The 27,584-nt window shown below is 28.1% G+C and overlaps 2 protein-coding genes across 2 annotated transcripts; both read right to left on the bottom strand.

Annotated features, from left to right (window-relative positions):
* Positions 1-1,267: 1,267 nt before the first annotated feature.
* On the bottom strand, positions 1,268-12,125 carry LOC117180267 (graves disease carrier protein-like). Its single transcript, XM_033372669.1, has 7 exons — positions 11,504-12,125; positions 11,062-11,154; positions 10,860-10,993; positions 7,029-7,214; positions 6,626-6,782; positions 3,982-4,123; positions 1,268-2,481 (listed from the first exon to the last, which is right to left on the bottom strand). Exons 1-7 carry the CDS (start codon positions 11,565-11,567, stop codon positions 2,307-2,309), a joined length of 951 nt encoding a protein of 316 aa, XP_033228560.1. The 5' UTR covers positions 11,568-12,125; the 3' UTR covers positions 1,268-2,306.
* A 5,981-nt stretch (positions 12,126-18,106) lies between these two features.
* Positions 18,107-27,201, bottom strand: LOC117179692 (tubulin beta-1 chain-like). The gene is made up of 2 exons (XM_033371717.1): positions 27,005-27,201; positions 18,107-19,808 (listed from the first exon to the last, which is right to left on the bottom strand). The coding sequence occupies exons 1-2, from the start codon at positions 27,059-27,061 to the stop codon at positions 18,522-18,524; spliced, it is 1,344 nt and encodes a 447-aa protein (XP_033227608.1). The 5' UTR covers positions 27,062-27,201; the 3' UTR covers positions 18,107-18,521.
* Positions 27,202-27,584: the final 383 nt, after the last annotated feature.

Genomic DNA, 27,584 nt, shown 5'->3' with positions numbered 1-27,584 from the left:
GTGACGAATCTACACCAAAAAAATGTATTTTTAACAAAGTAGTTCAACCAAACAATTTAAATTTATTTAAAACAGTGGCATTTTATACAAAAAATGTTGACTTCGAAGATTAAATTTCTACGAAAAACATGAATGTTTAATTTAAAAAAATATAAATTTGTCAATGAATAGTGGAATTTTGAACTAAAAATGATACATTTTCGACTAGAAATGTAACCATTAAATTTGAAGTTTAAGCAAAACTTAATTTTCCACCTGAATAAAAAAAGTAGTAGTTGTATTTTTAACAAATTTTGAATGTTCACAATGATAAAAATTATTATTAAATATTATTAAATTAACCAGGTAATTGCATTTTCGAACAAAAAAGGTGAATTCTCAACGAAAAGTGTAATTGATGATATTTCAACCAAAAGGAATATTAATTTAATTCAAAAACAGTAGAATTCAATTTTGAAAAAAAACACGAATTTGCAAAAATTTGGTGAAATTTTGAAAGAAACGGATGAATTTTCAACGAAAATATGATATTTTATAACTGAGGAGACCAAAAGACACGAATTTTCATCAGAATACATAAATTTTCTGTTGAAAAAAAATTCATTCACACTGAGGAGTTGAATTTTTGAATAAAAAAAAGTTAAAATTTCAGTTAAACAAAATTAATTTTGAACCACAAAAAAGAAACTAGTTTCCAATTAAATATTCAAACTTGCAAATAAAGAGATAAATCTTCAAACAAAAAAAAATTATTTTAATAAATTCACTTAATTAATTTAATGTGACTATTTGATCAGTTCAACTTTCAACTAAGTAATTGAATTTTCGAACAGAAAAATGACTTTTTGACCAAATTATTGTATTTGTAACAAAATACTAGAATTTTTAACCAACCTTGTTAAATTTCGAACCAGAAATATAATAGCCGACATTACAATCAAAAATAACAAAGTTTTAAACAAAACCAGTTAGGTTTTCTGATTGGGTTCTATTAATTCGGTTCGCGTATAAGCGAAAAAATGAGAAAATTTCTTGAAATACGGAAAAACCTCTCAAAATTTTTTAAAACGTCAAATTGGTAACAGATTTTATGGGCGGCTAATGTAGCAGCGACTTTCTTCACATAATTATATTAGGTAAGTTTAAAAAGTTTAGAAAGTTTCTTGTCGTTAAAAAAAGAAAATCTATAAATGTTCATTCGTATTTGAGAAAATGGGTGAGGACTAGTAACTTCTAAAATTACATTGAAAATGAAAGTCTAAATCACTTCCTGCTAAAATATTTTATTAAAAGTACCAAAAACTTTTTTGACAATACCATTAATGTATAAAAAGTACGGATCAAAAGATAAACGTAAGTTCGGAATGTCTTTGAATAACGTTCAAGACGTTTTGAAAAGAAAAAAGTCTCATTTTATCAATCAGCAGACTTTTGTGCGACGTCACCTTTGACTTATCATAGATAAAATCTGTTGACTCCAGAACTTTACGACCGCGACTTAAAATAAACTATCAAAGTCCTGAGAGTTAATAATAGACAATAAATTATATTTTAAATTAAAATTCATACATGAACATTGTTTATAATTATATAGCCAATTTTTATTTGCTAGTTTTTCACCAGTTCATAGAAATTGTCCACTATTATTTACAATTGTGGTATAGAAACTCGTAAAAAAATATATTTTTTCCCTTTTATGATAACCTATCTACAACCTGAGACGTATCTTTATTATCTATTTTTTGTAATCTTTTCAGGAACATGTCTTCTGACGTTGCGTCAAGTATTTTTTTATTCTAATTACTTTTGATTCTCGATTCAGTCACCTTCAGTCCCTGATGTATTTTAAGAATAAGATCTTTACGTAAGTTTGATGTCGCTTTGGATTTAAAATACTACTATTTCACAAGAAATGGTCTACGATGATTCATTTACTGGCAACAAACTCTAGAGATTTCTGAACTCGAGATAGCGAAGAGGAATTCTTCTAAATTATTAACTATTAATAATTATTTTCTCAGTAGCAAATCGAGATTCAATATCCATCAAGTGCAAAAATATAATAAAGTAATAGTTTGGTTAAAAATTAAAGCTATTAATGCATCTTACATTTACATGATTAAATTAAGTAATTTTTTGATTTCAGTATGAAAGTTTAAAACTTATTAAAAAAATTGGCCCACGAAAAAGATTTGTATACATTCTCACACGAGTGAAAACTTTTTCTAAACATTTACAACCAATTTTGAACCGGGATTTGAAAAAAAACACACACCCAACAATATTGGCTAATTACTTTACGTAGATTAAAGCTTCATTCCTGTGTCTAAACTAAGTAGTTGTTTCATAAGTTCATAGGTTGTGAAGCTAACTGCTACCATGGGAGTTGCACGCAGATAATTTATCGACATTCCTCGATAAAGGCCTTTTGTTATTCCATTTTCGAGGTAGATGATCTTCATTGTGGACAGCATGCCAGTACTAAAACAATTAGTTTATACTTTTATAGGTGGCCATCACTTGTGATGAATTTTTTTATTCTTGGGATTGACATTTTCAGATTCCCTGGTGGAACATTTATTACAAAAAACGACAACCACTAAAACCATTTTTACAGGAATCTACCAATTTTACTTTTTACAAGCAAAATTACAGAAAAGTACAACTGTTTTCTATCATTCGGACGAATATTCTACTTTTTTTTTACTTTTTTGTACATTGCTGTATTTTACAGCAATATATAGGAATTTACAGGATTTGCAGTCAAAAAGTTTTCCTTTTTCAACCTAGGATAACAAATATTTAGAATATTCCAATGCGACAATTTTAAATTAAGATATTTATATGATAGCTTTAGCTATTACAAAAAAAGATTCTATGTTTAAACTTTAAAAGAATGGTAGAAAACGAAACTACAATAAATGAATAATCAATAATAAAATAATAAAAATGAAATTAAGAAATATAACTCCAAAGCTAAAAATGTGTCCATTTGAAGTGATAAAAACTGAGCTGTAAAACATTTCAAGCCAGAAACATTAAAAATTAATCGATTACATATTTTAAAACTTAACACTTCTTAACTTATAGGCGTTAAATTATTTTTATTTCAGATATTTAAAAAAAAAACTTCGAAATTTTATTTCAAAATCTTGAAAAATCTGCATGAAGTTTAAGATTTTTTTAACTTTTAAATTATTTTTACAATTTTTTCAGAGCATCTAAACATTTTTTTTATTTGAATTTTTTCTAAAATATTTCTCAATTGTTATTTAAATCCTGTAAAATAAAAAGTCTAAAGTCTAAATTTTTTGTTCGAAATCTGAAAAAAAACGATATTATGTTTTAAAGTAGGCCATCATCGGCGGTTTGTGCTGAAATTTCGGTATGAATAGTCGGATTTTGTCGGTATACGTAGACACTTCGTTTAAATTATTATTCAAATAATTTCCAATTTTACATTAATTTTGAATCTTTTCAGAACTTCGAAGTATTTCTTCAACTTACTCGAATTTTTTCAGGAATAATATGTGTTCAATATTTATTTATACATCAAAAGGTTGCATAACTCAAACTTAATACCGATTTTAAAAGTATGGCTTGTCAAAATGTATAGTTTTTTGTTTCATTTTGTAAATTTCTACAATAAACTACCAATATTTACTTTGGAAGAATCTTCTTTTTTGTAAAAATTTGTAATTTTCTACAACAATTAACGTAAAATTAAGATTTTTTTATGACGCCAAACACCCAAATTAATGAAAATGTAAAATCCTCTAGTTTTCTGTAATATCTTGTACAGCAAAGTAAAAAAAATTAATAAAAAGTTAAACAGATTTTTTAATTATAGAAACTTATACTTTATAGTTAATTTTTTTACTTTTCTGCACAAAAATATAAGAAAAAATTACAGATGTAGAAATGCTGTACTTTCTTGTAAACATTTTCTCCATAAGGTTCTTAATAAATAAAAGAGATTACCCGTATTTGTGCGTATCTGCATTCATCATCGCTAACTGCATTCGTCTTCGAGTAACGTCAAGAGGATAAGAAAAACTCTGCGCTATCGCTCCTGCGATTCCACCGCAAAGCAACTTGGCTGGTAAAGTTAAAACTAAACCACCTGAAAAGATTGAAATCAGAGGTATCTGTAGGAGTGTGAAAATTTTTTTCACGATTCTTTATTATGTTGGTAAAAAAATTCGATTTTCCAGTTCTCATCTCCACATTTTGTGTTAAAAATTCAGTAATGTGTTTAATTTCGAAAAAAAATTGTAAATGCTTCATAGAGATGATGTAAAATAATTGTACGAATAGTGCAAAGAATAAAAACGTAATTTCAAAAACAAATTCACCCCTAAAATCGCTAACAGTCATCCCTCAAAAGTATCTTTTCTATATTTTTCATATTTCAGAGTGGTCGTAAAACTTATTTTTTTTAAATTCTCTCATTTTTTATTTTTCATGACCATTAACTTGGAAAAAGTGCCCTCTAAATTTGAATCAGTGAGATTTTACGGATATTCAGTCTTTCAATCAGTGACCCGTTTATAACTATTCGAATCAGTGAGATGGCATTGTGTATCAGTGAAAATTCTTACTAATTCGATTCAGTGATCCATTTCTCACTGATTCCAATTTAATGACCCATTTATTCCGAAAAAGTGACCAAAAGTGACGAATTTCTAACTCAAAACTGTTTAATGTGCATTAAAAAGAAAGAATTACTGTTTTTTTTTTTAATTACAAAAATTCAAAAGAATTTGATTTGTAAGACTTCAAACTAATTAACGTTAATTTCAAAAGAATGAAAAGAAATTAGAAGAATTCCATGAATTGATACAAATTTGAGTATCTAAAAGAATTCATAAAATGCGCGAATACATGAATTGCAAAAAATGTTTGAAAATATCTTCAAATCAATGGAACCTTTTGAAATCTCTCACTTTTTGTGAATAAATTTCTTGAAAATCTTTAAAATATAATAAAATCCCGCGAAATTATATGAAATCTGAATATATTTTATGAAACCATGGAAAGGTTGTTACAATACCTCGAAAGCTTTTAAAATCCCTTAAGATAATTAAAAAATCCTTTGGAATCTTTTAAAATATCCTAAAGCCTTAGGTCCTATGAAATATTTCCATAAATTCCAAAATTCTAGGAAATTCTCTCAAACCCCCTGAAAATTGGTTTAAATTCCTTAATATTATTCAAATAATTTGAAAGTCCTTAGACATTGTTAAATCTGTTTAAAATGTCTTGGAACCTTTTTAAACACACAAAAAAATTTCAAATCTTTTGAAATATCTCTACAACTTGTAAAGCTCTAAACAATTCTTTGGAATTTTTAAAAATAACTTAAAATTGTTCAAAATACCTTTCAATTATTCAAATGAATGAAAAATTCTTTGAAAATCTTTAGAATTCTCTAAAATCATTGATAATACCTTTAAATATTTAAAATTCTAGTTTTCTAGAATTTCTAGAAATCCTGGAAAATTGATTAAAATACCAGTTTTAGAAATCCTCTAAAATCCACGGAAATCTGATAAAATCTCTTGGAATCTTTTAAAATATTTGAATTCCATTAAAATCCCTTGAAATTTTTAAAAGCTCTGGAAAATTGTAATTTTTAAAAATGAACTAAAATGTATATAAATAAATACTTGAAAAACAATTATTTTGAAAATTCCTTCGAATCTTTTAAAATATCGTGGAATATTTAAAATACTTTGAAAGTTCTTCAAATTCCTTAAAACTGTTCAAATCTCTCGAAAATTAGAATTTAACAAAACAAAAAGAAACATAAAATCCTCAAACTCCTTTAGAATATCTTCGAATTTTTAAAATACATAAAAAATCCTCGGAATCTTTTAAAAATACCGAAAAAATGTAATATCCTTTAAAATCATTTGACATTTTTTAGAACATTTGGAAACTCCTTGGAATTTTAAAAAATACCCTAAAATCTTTCAAATTCTTTGAAAATTTGTAAAGCTCTTGATGGAAACTTTGAAAAATCCCTTACTATACCTAAAAATTATTTAAATCTATACAACAAATTCATTGAAACCTTTTGAAAATACTCTGGCATTTTTTAAATACCCTTAAATATTTTAAATCTATAGAAATCTCTTCAAACTTGAAAATTCTTGGGCATTTTTAAAAATACCATAAAATCATTTGAAATCCATTAAAAATTTATATTTTTGTAGAAAAATGTTCTGACTTTTTCATTTTTTTTTAATTTCCCTGACTTTTCCATGACTAACAAAACTTCGTCACTTCCCTGACTTGCGGCTACCCTGATAATTGTATAATAATTAAAAAAATATAATTTATACTTAAAATTTGCATTACACTTTCATAAAATTCAGGAAAGGTGGTTAAAATTAATTTCTAGTACCTAAAGGAGGATTTTAACTCGTGTATTGTTCATAAAATTATTTTAAATCACCTGTATGAAGAATCGGCAATTATTTTCAAAATTCAACGATTTATTGAATTTTTAACGCTACCTCTAAAAAGTTTCTTCCTCAATTAACAAAACACGGGGATGAAAACTTGAAAAGAAAAAATATCATTATAATAAGCATTATCAAGAACATAATTTTATTCTGACCAGTATTCCTGTTGCATTTATCACAAAGATAACTGGGTGCATATTTCATGCAAAGGTACTTAAGTTTTTCAAATGAGTAAAATGAAAATCCTGCGTATGGGATCATTCCACAAATCGTAGGTAGAAATCCTCTATAGAGGGCCTTTATACCACCTTCCTGCAAATTTAACCTAATTTAATCTAAATTGCGATAAAAATTTAAACTTAAGTTCCATTCTTAAGTAAAAACCTATAACAGTTAAAAATTATTTTCTATCACAAAAAAATGTATTTATGCACGCATCGTGACGCTAACTGTAAATATTACTATTTCTGTTATTTTTTTCGCTGACCAAAGTTCACCTCTGACGATCTAGCGTAGCTGACATACATTATTAAAAAATTCACAGTTCTGGTTATTTACCTCTTTAAAAATTGTAACTGCTGTGTGAGTGATTCCAGTATATACATGTTCACCAGTTACTTGAAAAGCAAGTCGAGCCCTGATTGTGTCGAGAGGATAAGTCAGAGCAACTGCTGTAATTCCAGCTCCTGATCCAGCCACAAATTTGTCTATGTGACTTTTATTCCCAAACAGAGTTCCTAAATACTATCCAGAATCATTACAACCTGCTCTCTAGATTTGATCAAGGAGATTTCACTAACTTTCAGTAAAAAAATTCTCACTGATTTCAATCAGTGAACCACTTCTAACTGATTCAAATTCAGAGTATGCATATCATTATCAGGGTGTCTACTCAAATTCTGGAAAAAATGTCCTGCAAACTACAGTTTTTTCCAGGCGAGTTTATTATAGTTATTTTTCAGTCCTTATATATATCCAAATGTTGAAAATAGTACTATTCATATCTTAATAGTACATGTTTATATGGATTTAATTAATAACTTTAATTTATAATAAATGAATAATGTTTTGAATTTGTTAATAAAGTCCATGAATCTGAATAGTAATTAAAATGAATTTTTATTTTATTTTATCTTCATACTTAATATTCAGCGAATATTTAACATTCAGATTGGCAATAATTTTTTCCGGTCATTGAAATTTAAAAGTTCAAACTGTTAAGGCTGAAGATTGTTTAAAGCAGCCAAAATTGAACCCGTCTGAATTTTCAACTTTCCATATTTAAGCTTAAAAAAATGTTATTATGAAACTTGTAATACAATCGTTTAATAATTAAAAAGTTATATGTGTTTATAAAAGGGGTCGTCCATAAATTAATTTTCAACGAAAAATCGAATAGCTGATATGCCTACAAAAAAAGATTTTAATATAATTAAATACAGTTGAATTTAAACAAAAAGGGCCAATTTTAAATTAAATCCTTAGTTTTTAGGAGGAAAAAATTATAAAAAACTGCAAAAAAATAGTTCAATTTTTATCGAAAGAAATTAATTTTACAAACAAAAATTCACCAAAAATGAAATAGTTCAATTTTCAGTTAAAACAAAATAATTTTGACCAAAAAAGGACGCTTGAACAAAATACTTAAATTTTCAACCAAAAATTGTGCATTTTCAAACAAGATGAATTTTCTGCCAAAGCATCGAATTTTTAACTGAAAAATTAATTTTCAACTAAAAAAAAATATTTTTAACAAACTAATGCAAATTTTTGAAAATATTTAAATTTTTAATCAATGTGATGAATTTTTACCCAAAATAAATGAATTTGCAAAGAAGAAGATTAATTTTCTGAAAAAAAAATAAATTTTCAAACACATAGATGAATTTTCAACTAGAAATATTAGTTTTCGAGAAAAGAAAAGGAATTTTTTTAATTAGTTAAATTTGTAACCGAAAAATGATTTTTTGACCAAAAACATTTAATGTTGAGTATCAAGATCAATTTTCATCCAAAACAGAGAAATTTTCAATAAAATACGGCAATTTTCATCTGAACAGTTGATTTTTAAACTAAGAGGCGAATTTTTAACAAAAAATTGCAAGTTAAATTTCCAGTTAATCAATCTTAAATGAAAAAACTGATTTTTACAAATTCAAACAAAGTAAAATGTAATGGTTGATATTTTAAACAAAGAATAATATTTTAAATTAAAAGCATGTAATTTTTCAAATTAAAAATATCAGGTTTTAACAAATAAAAGACAAATTTTCAACAAAATAGTCAAATTTTCAACCAGAGAAGAAAATTCAACAGATAAAATAATTCAATTTTCAGTAAAAAAAAAAATATCCAAAACAGGAGGTTTTGAACAAAATACTTAAATTTTTACCCAAAAATAATGAATTTTCAAGCAAGAAGATGAATTTTCTACCAAAGAGTCGAATTTTCAACTAAAAAATAAATTTTTGACAAATCAATGCAAAATTTTAAAAGTATTTAAATTGTTAACCAAGGTAATGAATTTTTAACCAAAATAAGTGAATTTGCAAACAAGAGGAATAGTTTTTTTGAAAGATCAATTTTTAAACACATAGTTGAATTTTCCGCTAAAAACATCCATTTTCGAGAAAAGAAAACCGAATTTTAAAAAAATTAGTAAAACTTTCAATCGAAAAATCATTTAAAAATGAGTTAAACTTTCAGTTGATTAATTTTAAATGAAAAAAACTGATTTTCACAAAAATCAAACAAACAACGTGAAACTTAATAGTTGATATTTCAACCAAAAAATATTTTTAATTAAAAGCATGTGATTTTTCCAATTAAAAATATCAGTTTTTAACAAAAAATAAAACTAATAAGACAAATTTTCAATCAAAGAGAAGAAAAATCAAAAGAACACATTTTAATAAAAAACAGTTGAATTAAAAAAAAACGATTTTCCTCTAAAACAGTTTGTTTTTTAATTTGAAAAAATATTTGTTTTTGTTTCTCGCTATCAAAAAAAGAAAACTTTTGAAAATATATGCTTTGAAATGTTCTTTCAAATGTTTTCTGAAATTCTAAACTATGTAAAAAAAAAACTCGCCCTACTTCAAATATTAAATTGTTTTTTGAAACTGAATGACTGACGCTTTCAACTCTATCTTGCGAATGAAATATAAAATTTTATTAATAGTTTACATAGAAGCTGTCTTTCATATATTAATTTCAATCTTCGCAGTTTGGACCTGAACAGATCGCGCACTCTGGTGAGTGATTTCAAATTTGTTTATTTTTAAAAACCGCTACCTGGCAGCATTTTGCAAGCGAATTGAATACATTTTGCTAATTTAAAATTCCTCGTCATTATTTATCGTAAAAAAAATAACGTACAAAGAATATTAAAAACTCCCGAACATAACCTGCAAATGTACAGGAACATGACAAATCGTGCAATTGTACTCAAATGTTCTGTAAATAATAAAATCCCGGTAAGAAGAGAAGAATTCAGAATCTGAATTCCGACTAATACGTGAATTTTCCTCCGTCGAAAGTTCCACCAAAGAGTAGGAAAAAAAGCAAAATCTATTCTTTTTAATTGACTTAGAAAAATGTAATGGAAGCGTATTGAGAGGAATTAAAAAATGAAGGAATGTTAAAAAAAAAGAATAAAAATACAGATAATAATGTCACTTAGAAGACGAAAAACATAGTCCTTTTAATCAACCCGTTATAAATATAAAATAATTATGTTAATAGAAATAATTTGTAGTGTTTGTAGAATATTTTTATAATTCTGTTTAAAGATAAATTAATTTTGTTAATCTCACACACACATTATTAAATGAATTTATTACATTATTAAATATATAGTTGTTTAAACAATATAAAATATTATAATTAAAGTTACTCAACCATTAGAGCAGAAAAAAAATTTCAAATTTCCAAACTTATGTTCGACAAAAACGAATAGAAACTATGCATGTACACATACTTTTTGGACAGATTAGAAGGAATTAAAATAATCGAAAATAAAGCATGTAAGTATGGAATTAAAAATAAACATGACAGGTATGTCTACTGATCGCATTAAGAGGAATTAAAAAAGTGGAAAATATATTCGCCTGCACGGAATAGAACACAAGTCTCAATCCTTAAGGAAATAAATAATTGGTTTCGGAGATACACCTATTCTTTTGTTGGGTTCTTCTTCCGATGGAAAATTAGCGCATTCAAAAAATAAAAAAATGCTATTCTTCTCTTTTTTTAGGGGAAACCCCCTACCTCAAATTGATAATGTAGTTTATGGACGCCCCCTAATTAATTTTATTCAATTCACTTGACGTCTTTATGTGACAAATTCTTCTAAATATTTGGAAAAGAATGCACTTAATTAGAAAATACCTTTTTATAAAATTCAAATGATGTGAATTGCGCGGCTGCATATGGGAAAATTCGAATCATTTGCGCGAAATTTCCTTTGTAGAGCGCAAAGAAATTTTCTCTATGAATAATCTCCTTTAATCCTGAGAATACTCCTTTAAGAAAAATTTCATCGATCAGTTTGATGAGTTAAACATTTATTTCCAAGTCTATTTTTTCTTACCTAAATGCTTATAATGTGTGTTGTGTGCTTGTAATAATATTTTGATCCTATCTAAAGGAGCAACAGTAGTTTTGGAGCACATACCAGCCACTCCTAAATTAAAATTAGTATATTATAATTACAATTTTATCTAAACTTAAAGTACCCACCAAATTATTCACAAAATAAACATTTTTTTCTAAAGCTTACAAAGAAGAAAAATTGATGAACGATAAAAAATGCTATATTAATTTATTTTTTATCCTACACTTCATATAAATAAGCCAGTAAATACAATAATTCAATTAGCTAAAAAACAATGCATAAATTTAAATTGTTGAGGGCCAATATTTCTTAAAATTATAGTCTACCTGTCTGAGACACTTTTGCATATTAACGAAAATAACTGTAATAATACAGAAAGCTAAATATCAAATTTTTGGGGATAAACTGGGCCACTTACCGCCCGCAAGTAAGCTCTTCCCCACAAATTCTAAATTTTTTTCAGTTTCCGTACGTAAAGCCATTTCGTTTCGGATTCACTTTTTCACAACCGCTAAAAAGAACCAGATCCTTATTACTTCTTTGAGAACGAATAACAAGTTTCACACGGACAACACTTTGAAGAGTGCGGTCTACTCTGCTCGTGGCGACTACCGTACCGACATGCGGAATGCACACTGCGTGAAAAATGAGTAAGGGTCGATGACCTTGACTGACGCTCCTATTTGAGTTGGAAAGCGAAGAGAATGCCAGAAATGTAGGTTATATTTCCGCTATTCGATATTCCTTTACGTTCACATTTCTCACACTTTCGCTCCTTGTCGCCCTCATAACCTCCATCAAATCAAAGCTCGACAGCGTCCAAAAAAAGCTTAAAGGCAAATTTGGAAAATATAAGCAAACGAAGTTTAAAATTCACCCCTGGATAGCGCCATCTGTTATTTTTGTAGTAAAGTCGTAAAGTAGACGCGCATTTCTGATTTGTCTATCTGCTGCAGCGATTTTTTCAGCAAACCCTTTTTTATAGAACAAATTCTTTCTGAAAAAGACATTTACAAAATCAAAGTTTTTATTTGCGATGAGCTTCTTCTGTTCTGGATTTGGCGCATAAAATTCCAAACGGCCGGTAGCTCAGGCAGCAGCACTTCTGCTGCTCGGAGAAGGTTGCGTGTTCGACTCTCGCAGTCTACATTTTTTATTATTTATTAAAATGTATCTTTAAACGCAAAGATTTAATTTATGAAGTTTATTCCAAACATACTTCAGCAAAACAGAGCAAAAATTGTAGACTGAGAGAAAATTACGAATTTTCAAGAAAATAGTTCAATTTGCAACCTAAGTGATGAATTTTCAACTAAAATGATAAATCTTCAACCGGAATAGTTAAGTTTTTAGCCAAAATGATGAGTTTCAAACTAAAACATTGAATTTTCAACAAAAAATGTATTTTTACGAAAAAAGATAAATTGTTAACTAAAACTTTAATAATCAAATTTCAATTTAAAAAAATTAATGTTTCATCAAACAGATGAATGTTAAAACTATCGAATATTCAATTGAAATAACTTAAATTTTCAGTTAAAGAAATAACAAAAAACTAACTTCAAAAAAATTTTTCCATTTTCAAACAAAGCAATGAATTCTCAATTAAAATTGTCAATCTTTAACTCGAATAGTTTTGAATTTTAAACCAGAAAGTTGAATATTCAACTAAAATGATTAATTTTTAACTCACTATATGAATTTCCAATAAAAACAGATAATTTTTGAACAAAAAATGGAATTAATTTTTAGTCAAAAAATGAATGTTCAAATGAAATATTCAAAGAAAATTATAATTTTCTACAAAAAAATCTAGTTGTAACAATATATGTCGGGTTTCAAAGAAATAGTTGAATTTGCAATTAAAAAAGACAATTTTCATCAAAATTGTTGAATTTTGAACAAAAAAAGTTAATAAGAAATATCAATTTTCACCCAAATACTTCAATTTTTATCACGGTGGCCGTTTTAATCGAAGAAAAAAATTACCGGTCATTTCCCAGTTCGCAAACCTTTTTACGGCCAATGAAATTTAAGAAATCAAACTATATTCTAAACATTTTTCCATATAAATTAATAAAAATGAAAAAAGAGCATTTAAAGTGGAACCCTTGAATTCCAAACTTTTAAAATCGAAGATCCAAAAATGAAAAATATTTTTTTAACTTACCACCTCTTAAATTAGAAGTTAAATTTGTTAATTTTAAATAATCTAGGCATCATTTAAAAGCTTTAAATTTTTATTTCAAAATCTTGAGAATTCTAGAAGTGGTTTTAAGTTTTTCCAAATTTAAAGTAATTTAAAAATGTTTGTTTTCGGAATTTTTAAATATATCATTTGTAAAAATATTAGAGTAATTTTAAAAGATATTTAGAAGTTTTAAAAAGATTTCAATTAAATTTAGAACTTGAAATAATTTCAAATACTTAGAGCCGAATTTAAAATAAAATGTAGATTTCTGCAGATTTCAAACAGAAAATTTAGAATTTTTTTAAGTATTGTGAAAGACTTCAAAAGAATAAAATTTTTTTAAGATTCTTAGGAAAATTGAAAATGATTTTTCACTTTGAAAAATTATAGGAAAATTTAGAATAATTTTAAAATATATTTAGAATTTCGGAGAAAAATGTTATCATCATACTTCGTTTAAATTACTTGAAATACTTTAAAGTTTTTAATTAATTTTAAATCTTTGCAAAACTTCTAAATATCTCTTAAAATTACTCAAATTTTTTCTACAAATAATATGGTTTCAATTGTCATTTATGCGTTAAAATTTAACAGTTTCAATTATAAATAAAACACTTTTTAAATAGAACAATTAAAATTGTAACGCTAAAAGATAAAAAGTTCTTCGAAAATCTAAAGTTTCAAAGCTTTCTATGGCAAAAAATTCAGTTTCCAATTGTTATTTTCTAAATATTTGGTTTCAATTTCCTCGTCTTAAATGAACAGTGAAATATTACTAAATATTAAATACTTGTTCTTTTTCTGCATTAAGAAATTTCCAATTAAGTAATTTAGAATTACAATCTTTTAAATTTAATAAAAACCTTTAATTATGACTATATTATTTGATGGATTTATTTTTAAATTGAAAATAGTAAAACGCACGTTTACATTTTTTAATGGCCGTAAAAAATTAACAGAAATAATATATTAATAAATGTATTTATTAAATTTAATATAAAAAACTAATATAAAGGAAGACCTAAAACTCTGAATTAAAAATATATTATTGATAAATCATAAAAATTTTGTATTTAAAAATAAAATTATCGGAATAAATGATATATTAATTTCAATTCCTATCAAGACTTCCGGATTGAAGAAAATTTTGTTATAAAAGATTTGAAAATCCTCAAAATCTGCATTTTATTTCAAATGTTTTTAAATCTTAAATTATTTTTAAAGTTCTAAAATAATTCGGATTTTTCCTAAAATTAAAAAAAAAATCCTGCAAAATTAAAAAATTGCTTTAAATCTTACACATCCTTTTTTGACAAGTTTGGAAATATTTTAAAAGGTTATCTTCAAATTAATTTTTCAAAATAAAAAGTTTTTTCTTTTTATTTAGAAATATGTTACATTTCTTTCTTCGCTTGAAACCTATCACAATTCTGAAATAGTTACTAAGCTTTTGATTTTAAGCCTGCAATCATTAATTATGAATTTTTACAAAGCTTTTAAATCTCTTTATCTCACTAACATTGATTCTATATTAAGAAGTTTTTAATTTACTATTTACGCATGAAAATTCAACAATATCACCAGCTGAATCATACCATTTTTGAAGCGAATGTTTTTAAAATTACGCATTATGAATTGAATGAAATTATACATAATAATATTAATAATTTCATAAATCAGACTGAAAAATTGATTGTTTTAAAGTTAAATTCTACGTATTTAAAGCAATATTGCAATTGTTATTTATACAAAAAAATCAAAAACTTCACTTAAAAAAAACTGAACCACTAAAATTTCACCATTCAATCGTTAATTTAGATTATATGAAACAGTGCACTTTCAAACTTTCTAGTTTTGAATTTATAAACTGATTATATTTAATTTGCAATTCCTCAAGTTAAATAAACAGTGAAATATTGCTAAGTATCCTTTTATCAAATAAAATTTTTTTTTATAAAATTGAATGGTTGAATAAAAATGGAATATTTTAGACGCAAATAAAATTGGAACAGAATTTAAAATTGAATGAAAGGGTTTAATTATTATCTATTTTAAATTCTATGAAAACAGTTTTTAAAATTGGTAAATTATTTAATTCTGAACAGATCCAGAAGTCTTCTACAATAAATCATTGTTTAATTTTCAATAAACCAAAAAATTTCTAATTTCAAAATGCTTTTAATCTTTTCAGTCTCCAAAACTGCATTTAAAAATTCAGGGATGCCGTTTTAATGAAAGAAAAAAATCCCGGTTATTTCCAGGTACGCAAAATTTTTCAAGGTCAATGAAATTTAAAAAATCGAACTCTAAAGGCCACCATTTTTTTTAAATTTGAAGTAATAAAAACGGAGCTGCAAATTAAAGTACTCGTGGTACTCTTCAATTTTAAGCTTTGAAAACTTAAGTTTAAGAATGCTTTAATTAAAAAATGTTGTATTCAAACCATGAATAATTTACACATGTAAAATGGAAGCCATTAACACTTTTCAACTGAATAATTTGAATTTAAATACGTTTTAACTGCCAAATTAAAAATATAAATTTTTATAAATTATAGAACTCAAAGATTCAAAATCACTTCCAAAAGTACGAATCCACGTTATCATTTTCAATGCTCAAACTAAATTGACGAATCAATCAATACATTCGACACATGTTAAATTAAAATGTATTCTTATTTTAAATAGTTTTATAATTCTTAAAAGTTTTCAAAGTTTTATTTCAAAATCTTGAAGCATTTACATGTTGTTTTACATTTTTGCATATTTTTAATTAAAAAATTTTTCAGAACTTCTAAATATATCTTTTAAAATCTTTCGAATGTTTCCTCAGAAAATTTTTTAAACCTTTTTTAAAATGCTGCGTAATTGAAAAAAATTTCCTTAAAATCCTTCAAATTAATTTTTAATAATTTTGCACATCTTTTTAAATATTCTCTTCAAATTAATTTTCCGAAATAAAAATTCAATTTTTCTATAAAATCTTTTTTATTCTGAAATCTGACCAAATATTTAGTTTTAAATTAGTCCGTGGACTATTTTCACTGAAAGTGTTGTACAAATAGCCGGATTGTGCTGGCATATGCAGAAACTTCGCTTAAATTATTTCAAATTTTTAATTAAATTTCTAAATATTCCTTTAACTTACTCGAACTTTTTCTGAGATTAATAGGTGTTCAATTTTTATTTATAAAAATTCGATCATTTGACTTATAAATTAATTTTTTTAAATCGAACAATTAAAATTGTAAGGTTCAGCGTTTAGTTTTGAATATTTCAATTATAATTATTGATTTTAAATGAAAAGTCCGATATTTCAAAATATTAAGTAATCGTTCTTTTTCTGGAGTGAAAAATTTCAAATTTATTTGTTTAAAAATGGAATAATTTAGACTGAAACATTTTTAATTTCATAAAATCCTTTGATTATAAATATATTATTTTGAAGTTATTTAAAAATTGAAAATAGTTTATAAAGTTTGAATCGGGCGTTTGCGTTTGTTTAACTAATAAGACTTTCCAATTAAAACAGTTTTAGTTTTAACGTTAAAATCTAGAAATTCTAAAATTGTGAGCTGATTTCGAATCTAGTAATATCAATTATTTACTTTTTAAGGTGGCTTGGGCGCTTTTTAAAAAAATCACAGGCAGTTCTGAAAATTTGATATTATCGAAAGAAAATATACTAGATCACTTTGCAAAAAAGAAATACTAAGGTTGACGATGAAATTATCGAAAAAAACGCTATTAAAAAGTTGTGATTTTAACATGTAGTCTTATGGGAGGGCTCAACAGAATGAGGTAGTACTCTTGAACAAAATCACGAACTTTTGTAAATCAATGTTATCCGAGTGCCTTAAAATAAAAGGAATCGATTAGTACCATAATAAAAGGGGGTTGACGATGTCATTGGTGAAAAATTTCAATGAAAAACTGTAAATATTGCACAATAGCTGTGACTATCTGAGGCATATCATATCATATGTTTCTGTCACTTTTTTTGGTCGTTTTCTACTTTTTTATTAAGATGACATTATAATATGCGTATATCAATAAAATTCAAATAAATACTGATCGCATGATAGATAGCCCCCACAGTGCCCCCCACATTGTACGGCACCAAACGCCCAAGCCACCTTAAATCTGAAAGACAGTTCAATTTGATCAAAAACTTAGACTTTAAACACTTCTAAATTTTAATTCTTAGAAAATTTTAAAATTCTTTAAATTAAAATTGACGCTTAAAAATTAAAACACTTAAATGGAAAATTTGTAATGCAGAAGATTTTCGAATTGCGCATCATAAACTGAATGATATTACAATTAGAGAAGATCACAATTTAAATAATTATTTAAAAACGGTTGAAATCCAAGAAAGTTGGCCAGATTATTTGTCTACTAAAAATTTGTAAAATTCCCGGTCATAAAAAAACTCCAGTTTTTCAGCCTATCGGCCACCCTGAAATTCTTTTAAATAGATATTTTTTAAGAATATGCCATTTCACTTCATTGGAGTATGTAAAAATAAATGGTTAAGCTGTAACACATATTGAAGAAATGCTATGGATATGAAAAAAAAAAATCAGCGAGTAAAGAAAAACGGATTTCGAACATAAGAACAGGTTTCTTTATCTTATTGTAAAATTTTATTTTATATGAAAAAGTTAATAATTAAACGCATAAATATTCTACGGAAGAAAAATTCACCACCTCAGAATTCTCTAAACATAACTTAACCTAAAAAAAAAAGAAAAAGCGGCTACAAACAGATAATCTATTCTCCCAACAAAAGATTAACACGCAGACATCTTTGACAATAAGAAAACGGGTATTTTTATCAATAATAATTTATTAAAAGACGTACTCGCGGCGGCGATTATACACTGAGAAGTCATTAAAATAGAGAATGTGTTTCTAAAGACAGCACAGAAATCAGAAAGGAGATGTCATTTTGTTACTTCCAGAGCCAGACAGTATATACTTACATGAATAAAGTGAAACGAGAGCATGTGAGAGAATTGTGCGTCTAGCTGATGTTGAGTCAAAAAAAAAAAAAAGACAAAAAAATCAGTGCAAGAAAAAAGGGTAAATATACGAGAACACAAAGGTATAAAGAAGCATAGAGCTTTTCGAGTCTAGAATCTCCCTAACTTTGCGCGCCTATTTGCTTTTACCATTTTTACGTGACATTTCTTTCTTTCTTTCTTTTTTTTTTCATTGTTTTGATTAAGGTGATTTTGAAATATCTAGTTTTCGTCAACTTCGCCTTCTTGCTCTTCGTCGAATTCCGCATCCTCGTCGGCGGTAGCCTCCTGGTATTGCTGGTACTCAGATACCAAGTCGTTCATGTTGGATTCAGCTTCAGTGAATTCCATCTCATCCATACCCTCGCCCGTGTACCAATGCAAGAAAGCTTTCCTCCTGAACATAGCCGTAAACTGTTCAGAGATACGCTTAAACAATTCCTGGATGGCGGTCGAGTTTCCAATAAAGGTGGCAGACATCTTCAGTCCACGAGGTGGAATGTCACAGACGGCCGTCTTGACATTGTTTGGAATCCATTCCACAAAGTACGAGCTGTTCTTATTCTGAATATTGAGCATCTGCTCGTCAACCTCCTTCATCGACATCCTGCCACGGAAGATGGCAGCCACCGTCAGGTACCTTCCGTGTCTTGGGTCACATGCTGCCATCATGTTCTTCGCGTCAAACATTTGTTGTGTCAATTCCGGAACAGAGAGTGCTCGATATTGCTGGCTTCCACGAGACGTCAACGGTGCAAATCCGGGCATGAAGAAATGTAGACGGGGGAAGGGGACCATGTTGACGGCGAGTTTTCGCAAATCAGCATTGAGCTGACCAGGGAACCTCAAACAGGTCGTCACTCCGGACATGGTGAGGGATACGAGATGGTTAAGGTCGCCGTATGTGGGTGTGGAAAGTTTAAGTGTGCGGAAGCAAATGTCATAGAGAGCTTCGTTGTCGATACAATAGGTCTCGTCTGTGTTTTCAACGAGCTGGTGAACTGAGAGAGTGGCGTTATAGGGTTCAACGACAGTGTCGGACACTTTTGGCGACGGGACAACAGAGTATGTGTTCATGATTCTGTCGGGATACTCCTCGCGAATCTTGGAAATGAGAAGAGTGCCCATGCCGGATCCGGTACCACCTCCAAGTGAATGGGTCAGCTGGAATCCCTGCAGGCAGTCGCAGCTTTCAGCCTCTTTCCTGACAACGTCCAAGACAGAGTCGACTAGCTCGGCTCCCTCGGTGTAGTGACCCTTGGCCCAATTATTACCAGCTCCACTCTGGCCAAATACAAAGTTATCGGGTCGGAAGATTTGACCAAAGGGTCCCGATCGTACAGAATCCATGGTTCCGGGCTCCAAGTCGACGAGGATAGCACGGGGCACGTATTTTCCTCCAGACGCCTCATTGTAGTAGACGTTGATTCTTTCCAGCTGGAGGTCTGAGTCTCCATGGTAGGCACCAGTAGGGTCAATGCCATGCTCGTCACTGATGATTTCCCAAAACTGAACAAACAAAAAAAGGTATATTGTTAGACTTCGAGAATTTAGTTGATTAAAAAAAAGAAGTTAATATATGTTGCCTACACAAATCCTGTGAAAAAAATCCACTGACAATTCCAGGGGTTTTCCAGATTTCTCAGATTTTTCAAAGTATAATTGTTCATAGTACTATATTAAATTCAATTAAACCGCTTCAAATCCCTTACTTTTCCAGTAAAATAATTAATTTTTAACAAGACAGATGATTTTTTTAACCAAATAGTTACGTTTTCAAACAAAAAGATTAATTTTCAAATCAAAAAGACGATTTGCCAACTGAATATATGATATCTAAACCAAACCGTTGATTTTTCACTTAAAAAATATCAAATTTTTTCAAACAGTTGAATTTTGAACTGAAAAATATCAGTCTTCAGCAAAAAATGAAATAGGTAAATTTTCACTTCAAAAAATTTAATTTTCACAAAAAAACATTGTTTAAAACAAATTGATGATTTTTTAACTAAAATATTTTTACTTTCAACCAGGGATTAATGTTCAGCTGGAATGATGAATATTTAATTGGAATACTTATACTTTTAATCAAAAACGTGAATTTTCGAACACCAAGATTAATTTTCACGCAAGATTATAAAATGATGAATCTTTAACCAAAAAAATTAATGTTTATTACTTTATTATTAACTTTCAAACAAGTACTGAAACTTGTATTGCAATAGATAAATTCTCAGCGAAAAATGAAGTTGATAATACAATGACAAAGATTTTAATTTTTAGTAAAACAGTTAAATTCATGTGACTGAAGTTCTAAACGTTCAAATGAACCATTTTACTGGTGACATTGTAAGCTATAAAAAGGGCTTAAATGTTTGTTCATTTATATTGTAAATAATATATTTACCAAAAGAAAATTATAATGCATATTTTTAATTCTAGTTGGAAACTATATTTATTGATGAAATAAACTTGGGAAAAAATATATCGATATTTCGACCGAGAAATAGAAAAAAAATGCAAAAAAACTGTTGAATTTTCAATCAAAAAGATGATCTCGCAAACAAGAAGTTTAATTTGATACCATTAGAGAACTAATTTTTGAAGTAAAATACACGTATTTTGAATAAAAAACTTGAATTTTGAACTGAAAACGATCATTATATATATATATATACATACATATATATACATATACACACACTCACATTTTATATACATAGTTAAATTTTCAGCAAAAAAATTAATTTCAAACAAGACAAAACAAATGAATAATCAATGTTATTCAAATTTAGACTGCAATTTAACAAAATTAGGCATGCATTCGAAAATATTCCCTGATTACAAAAAAATCCCTACACATTTTCATGGTTTTCCACAGGAATACAAAAAATCCCTGACAATTGCAATTGTCCACTCCCCTATTCGCTCATCGCGGTGGAGTTGATTGACCCACAATAATTAGATGGCGTATAATTATTCGCCTTGCATGCAGTCATCACTAAATTGTTTATGGTCCAAGGCAGGAAGGTAGTCGATTTATCAAACGAGACGCTTGAGTACCGATCAAGACTAATTATCAAGATAATCTATTCTCTTCAGCTGTCAGTCGTTTCCCGAGACACACTCGAGTGCACGCATATACTTTTACGGTCAGGTATGAAGCAGTACAAGAATCCAACTTAATAATGCTAAAACTGTTAGTCATTCAAGAAAAAAATCTGAGCTCACTCGTAACTTTCCAAACAAGTTTATGTACATCCAATAAAGGATATATCTTTAAAACAAAATGGAACAAGATATGGAGACATTGTCTCTGCATGCTCTTAAAATAAACGAATATCGAGAGAGAAAAAGTTGATTCTTTTTCCATAAATCTCAGCCTATTTTTCTAACGATAACATAAATACTTTTGACTCATAATTGAGAGATGAAGCAACTAGAATATGCTAAAGCAGCGCCAATTATTTCTTGATGTTAGAGCACTGGAAACAGGCATAAATTACTTTATCCTGCAAAGACTAAGTGTTTGTAGAAATGAGCGCAGAAAAGAGTTTCGCAAAGTTCACAGCAGAATCTTGTCGATCCGGCGTCTCATATATGGAAACGCATAAGGCTTATGAAAGTATGCCCATATATGTGCATCACTGGTGGGAAGAGATTAAACGGCCCAACCCTGTCGCCATCTCCCACCAACTTAAAGGGGCAACTTACGTGTCCTTCGTGTTACATTAAAGCATGAAATGAGTCACCAATATCACCACCGCTAAATATAGAAGTGAGCATTGTAAACCCCACGTGAAACATAACAAAAATTATTATCATAATCGATAACCAAATCTGTTATTGTAGTTCTGTATACCTGGTCCTCCTCTGACTCACATTAATGTTTAAAAAAAAGTCTCAATTGAGACTTTCAATGTTTATTTAAAACGTTAAGAATTAATGTTTCTATTTACAAATTTTATTGTTGATAACTTGTCTTTTTAAATTGACAATATAATAGTTTGATTGAAATATTCTTTCTTGATTTAAAAAAAATTTTTAATTGAAAATTCAACTTTTTGGCTTGATAATATACACTGCCGTGCAAAAGTTTTTGGTCATCTTTTTTATGACTGAAGACAAGGTGAAGTGATTTTGTCTAGTTTTCAAGTAGAGATTGTAGAAATAGTCAAAATTTCAAGGTTTTCTTAAATTTTCAATAACTTCCGAAATAGTAAACATTTTTCAATGTTCTTGGGCTCATTTTGAAGCTTTTTTTCACCGCTTCACAACAGCTTATGAGTATATATCGTAAAAAAAATTGGAATTGCAAAAACTTGAAGCTGTAACAAAAAGTTGGAAAAATTTCAATATTATTCTTGGTAAAAAAAATATTTTTGTAAAATATATGAAACATATAATCATGAACTTTCTATGTAATTTCCTCAAAATATATATTTTATTAACTTTTATTCTGATTTGCCTACAAATAAGATGTTTTCAAATTTTTCCAACTTTTTTATTACAACTTCAAGTCCTCGCAATTTGAACAGAAATTTTTTACAGTTTATACTCGTAAGCTGTTGTGATACAATGAAAAAGTAGCTTCAAAATGAGCCCAAGAACATTGAAAAATGTTGATCATTTCGAAACTTATTGAAAATTAAAGAAAACATTTAAATTTACACTATTTTTGCAATATCCACTTATAAACTAGACAAATTGGCTTCACCCTGGGCTTATTTTACACAGAATTTCGAAAACAATAAACCTTTTAACGATTTTTTTTCGCTCTGATATAATTAAAATTGAGGGAATTTATTAAGTCATAAAAAAAGACGTGGCCTGAAACTTGCACGACAGTGTATGTAGAAATTTCATTTTTCTCCTTTAAGAATGCAACCATCCGGTTAAAATTTTAGTTGTTTTACTTGAAAATTCAACTATTTAGTTGGAAATTGATGTATTTGGTTGATAAATCGCATTTTTGAAAGAAAATTATTTCTTTTTGTTAAAAATGCAATTTTTTGGTTAAAAGATAATCTGCTTTACAACAGGATTCAAGTATTTTGTTGAAAATTTTTATTGTTTCCTTGAATCCAAGCCTTATTTTTAATTAAATTAAATCTTTTTTTTTTAAATATCAACTATCACATTTTTTGTTGCAAATTCGCGTTTTTGGAAGAAAATTATTTCTTTTTGTTAAAAATGAAATCTTTAGTTAAAAATTAATCTGCTTTACGCGAAGATTAAAATATATTGCTGAAAAAGCGTATTTTTTGCTCAAATCCAAATGTCTTATATTTAATTAAATTAAAATCTTTTTTGCTCAAAAATCATCTATCACATTCTTTGTTAAAAATTGATGTATTTTGTTAAAAACTTTTCCTTTTTGGGAAGAAAATTGATTTTTTTTATTAAAAATGAAATCTTTAAAATATTATTTATTAAAATATCAACAATTACATTTTTTTTGGAAATTTGCCTTTTTAGAAGAAAATTATTTCGTTTTGTTAACAATGCAAGGTTTAGTTAAAATTTAATCTGTCGAAGAGTGTATTTTTTGCTTAAATCCAACTGTCTTTTATTTTGTATTAAATTTAAATCTTTTATTCAAATATCAAATAACACATTTTTTGTTGAAAATTTACTTATTTCGTCAAAAATTTTCCTTTTTGAGAAGAAAGTGATTATTTTTTATTATAAATGTAATCTTTAGTTCAAAATTAATCTGCTTCAGGTGAAGATTCAAGTATTTTGTTGAAAATTCGACTTTTTGATAGAAATTGTTATTAATTGTAAAAATTCAATTTTTAATTTAAAATGTTTTTGCTGAGAATTCATTATTTTGAGTTAAAAATTCCCTTTTCTTTGTTTTAAAATTAATTATTTTAATTGAAAATTCAACTATTCTTCAAGTATTATTTATAATATTCCATATTTTTTGTTAGAAAATATATTCTTTTTGTAGAGAATTGTTGTTGAGAATTCGGCGTTTCGCTTGAAAATTTAACAATCTGATTAAGATTGATCTGTTTTGCTTGAAATTTGATAATTTTGAGACGGCCCGTAATCAGCAGTTGAGATTGTTGCCAATTAGCGATGCAGTTCAAAAATATTGTTTAAGAAAAATTAAAGAAACAGTGGCATTAGCAGACAATTTTGAGAAAATAGTGTCTTCAGTGTATTTTTTTCGAAATAGTATAAGTGCCATCGTTAAAAAAGTGTCAATAGTGTGGTGAGTCCGAGACCCAGACGCAGTGAAAATCGCCTGCGCGCGCTACTCTCGTACGAATAATCGTTATTTCCTGTTACTGCATGAGAATTGCAAAATAAATTACGTCATTCGAAACGAATAGCTACATTTGCACGATATACTATTTTAATGATAGGTAATTTCTCAAATAGAAAAAAAATAAAAAAATAAACTTATATGTAAAGATAAAGTGAATTCAGAACATTGGCAAGGGACACCATTTCCTTTATTTGGGCGTGTCTCGCTTTCCTATATAATAATACTTGATGTCCTCGTACTCTAAAGATTTTGTCCCTACATAGCCCGACGTCATTATTGCGCAAACTGTTCGAAATAGGTCTTTCTCAGAGTTAAATACAATATTTGAATTTAAAGCTCCAAGAAAAAGCGAAGCATTTAAGAATAAAATAATTAGGGTGGGTCAACAGGAAAAAAATGAGGAATTATCCCTTAAAGGGTGTACTTGTATATTTTTTGTAACTCTAAAATTAAGAGCAAATGGATTTGGGATATCCATAAATTAAAATAGTTTGAAAACCCGAACGAGTAAGCAAAAATCCACATTTTTACACAAAATTAGATAGCTTTGTCAATTCTATATATTTTTGCACAAAAATGTAATTGCACACTTTTGAAATGATGCACCTTCAGACGAAAAGAAGTGTAATAAATAGAGTATGCTTAAAAAAACGTATTTATTTGATCGATCGAATTTGTACCTTTTTGAAAAAATCTTACGTGGATCTTGAGATTTCGCAGAGTAAAAGCTAAAAAATCGTAATTCTCAGTTTTGCAAAAATTGCTAATATTAATTCATTGATTTTATTATTATTAATAATCATTTTTTTTATATATATAGAAAAATAATTTTTAAATGATAGTTTAAAACGCTTTTATAAGTTATTTCAGTATGTAAGGTTTATAAAAATTAAACTTTGGCCTAAAAAAATGAAATTTTAGAAGATTTTGTTTAAATTGGTCATATGTAGATTATGGGAAAAATTAGAATATTAGTGAGATTTGCGGAGATAAAAAAAACTCATTTTTTGCTATCGCAAGACATCAGGTGAAATCAGCGATAAAAATAAAGTAATAATGTTTCTTGAAAATGTTCTAGATGTACAGTCAAGTTCAAAATTACTTGATTATAAAAGTTTTATTTAACTGTAGTTATTTACATATGTGTGCTTATTCTTTTGCGGCCGGCCAAAGGCGTAAATTTAAATAAACTTGAAATTACACCTCATTCTAAAAATTCCAAATCACCCTAAATATAATTGTACGTATAATTTCTAAATAAAGTTATTTCCATAAAAACGTAATGAATAAAATTGTTATATTATTATTCTTCCAACATTTTTGCAATAATCAATAACCCTCTTTTTGTGAATTTTATAAATTAAGGCGATTGAATAATTTTGTACTTGACTGTGTATCTAGAAATATCTTTAAATCTATAAAATATATAACTTCAGAGTCAAAACATGAAGGATATTGTCAACGCAAGCGTTTAAAAAAGATAAATTAAGTCAAAAAATAGTATTTTTCCCTTCGAAAGAAAAACGGAGAACCGAATCTGAAATCGATTGCTTTGTAGCTTGTGCCAACAAAATGAGCACCACTTCTTTCTGGGTACGGCTGTATGCATTGAGCGAAAGGAGGCGAAAAAGGGACAAGAGGATGAAGCAATGATGAAAGCATAACCGTTGTCCTCTGCGCAACGAGGACAGAATAATGGCGTAGAATAGAGATTAAAAAGAGACAGTTAAGAGGAACTATACATCAAAGGAGAGAACTGTACATAATAAAATGAGTGCGCAATCGGCGGAATTGTACATTCGCATTAACTCAAACCCTCGCCGAAATGTGGCTGGTATAAAATGGTAGAATACCACAAGACGCCGAATCCAACAAAAGCCAATATAACTATACGTAAAGCCACACCCCAGCAATCTCTAAATTTCACCCAGAAGAAACATTTTTTTATTGATAATAACACATTTTCGACAATAGCTTCGGAGATTATCTAGAAAAAATTTCGCGAGGGCTTTTATAGGGTACGCCAACATGATCAGTCTACAACAATGGCTACTTTTCCTAAAGTAGAAGCTGTAACGGTTTATAGCCGGCCGGTACCAATTCGACGCCATGACGGGTCTTCGACCCAACTTTTTTTTTTTTAAATTCTGCGTCCGAAATAGAAAATAGCTTCCGGTTGAAAAGAGCAACAAATCGACAGGATTTGCTAAAATTCGCATTTTAGTGGCCCAAACTTTCAATCGAAAATGAAAAAATCTAGGAGAAATATTTCACATAATTTGAAATAACGATCTATACTGAAAAAGGATCAGATTTGCGAAATCAATTTCAGGCGAATAAGGACATTCAGAGGGCGATTGTTGAAACAAAGGAATGGCGTTCATGGGTCTTAATCTGGTAGTTTATTGATTTTTAGAATACAAACCTTTGCTCCAATTTGGTTTCCGCACTGACCGGCTTGGAGGTGAACGATTTCCCTCATCTTGCTTGCTGCTTTGAACCCTTTTTTTATTAGTTAATCGGCAAAAACCGAAGTGTATAAAACTTGGTACGTCACACTTCACGTAAGTCAAGCGACCACAAGCAACTGACCACTGAGCAGCAATGGACGGCGATGGCTTGGCTGTGGGGCCGTTGATGCTGAGGCAGGGCGGGAACGTTGATATTTGGTGGGAGAAATCCAAGATGGCTATACACCGTGGGCCAAACTTACGGCCAAATGCATGCGGGACGCGGGACGAAGATTGAATTTCTTAAATATCCTTGAAAAAAAATTTCACCATAAAAGTATTTAGAGCTTGTTTGTTATCGTTTAGATTTTAGAATCTATTTAATTAAATAATAAAACCGATCATTTGTATCCTGCAACGACTTGATTATTTAATTAGATCACTTTTGAAAAATAAAAATTAATATCCAACTACAACTGCTGTGTAAATCTCTTTTTAAAAATAAAAAAAATAAAGTCACGTCTCAGCTACCTCTACAGTCTATCAAAAGGATAA

The sequence above is a fragment of the Belonocnema kinseyi genome, chromosome 9 (assembly GCF_010883055.1).
Source record: "Belonocnema kinseyi isolate 2016_QV_RU_SX_M_011 chromosome 9, B_treatae_v1, whole genome shotgun sequence".
Classification (NCBI taxonomy): Eukaryota; Metazoa; Arthropoda; class Insecta; order Hymenoptera; family Cynipidae; genus Belonocnema; species Belonocnema kinseyi.
This window is presented reverse-complemented; position numbering and strand designations above follow the sequence as displayed.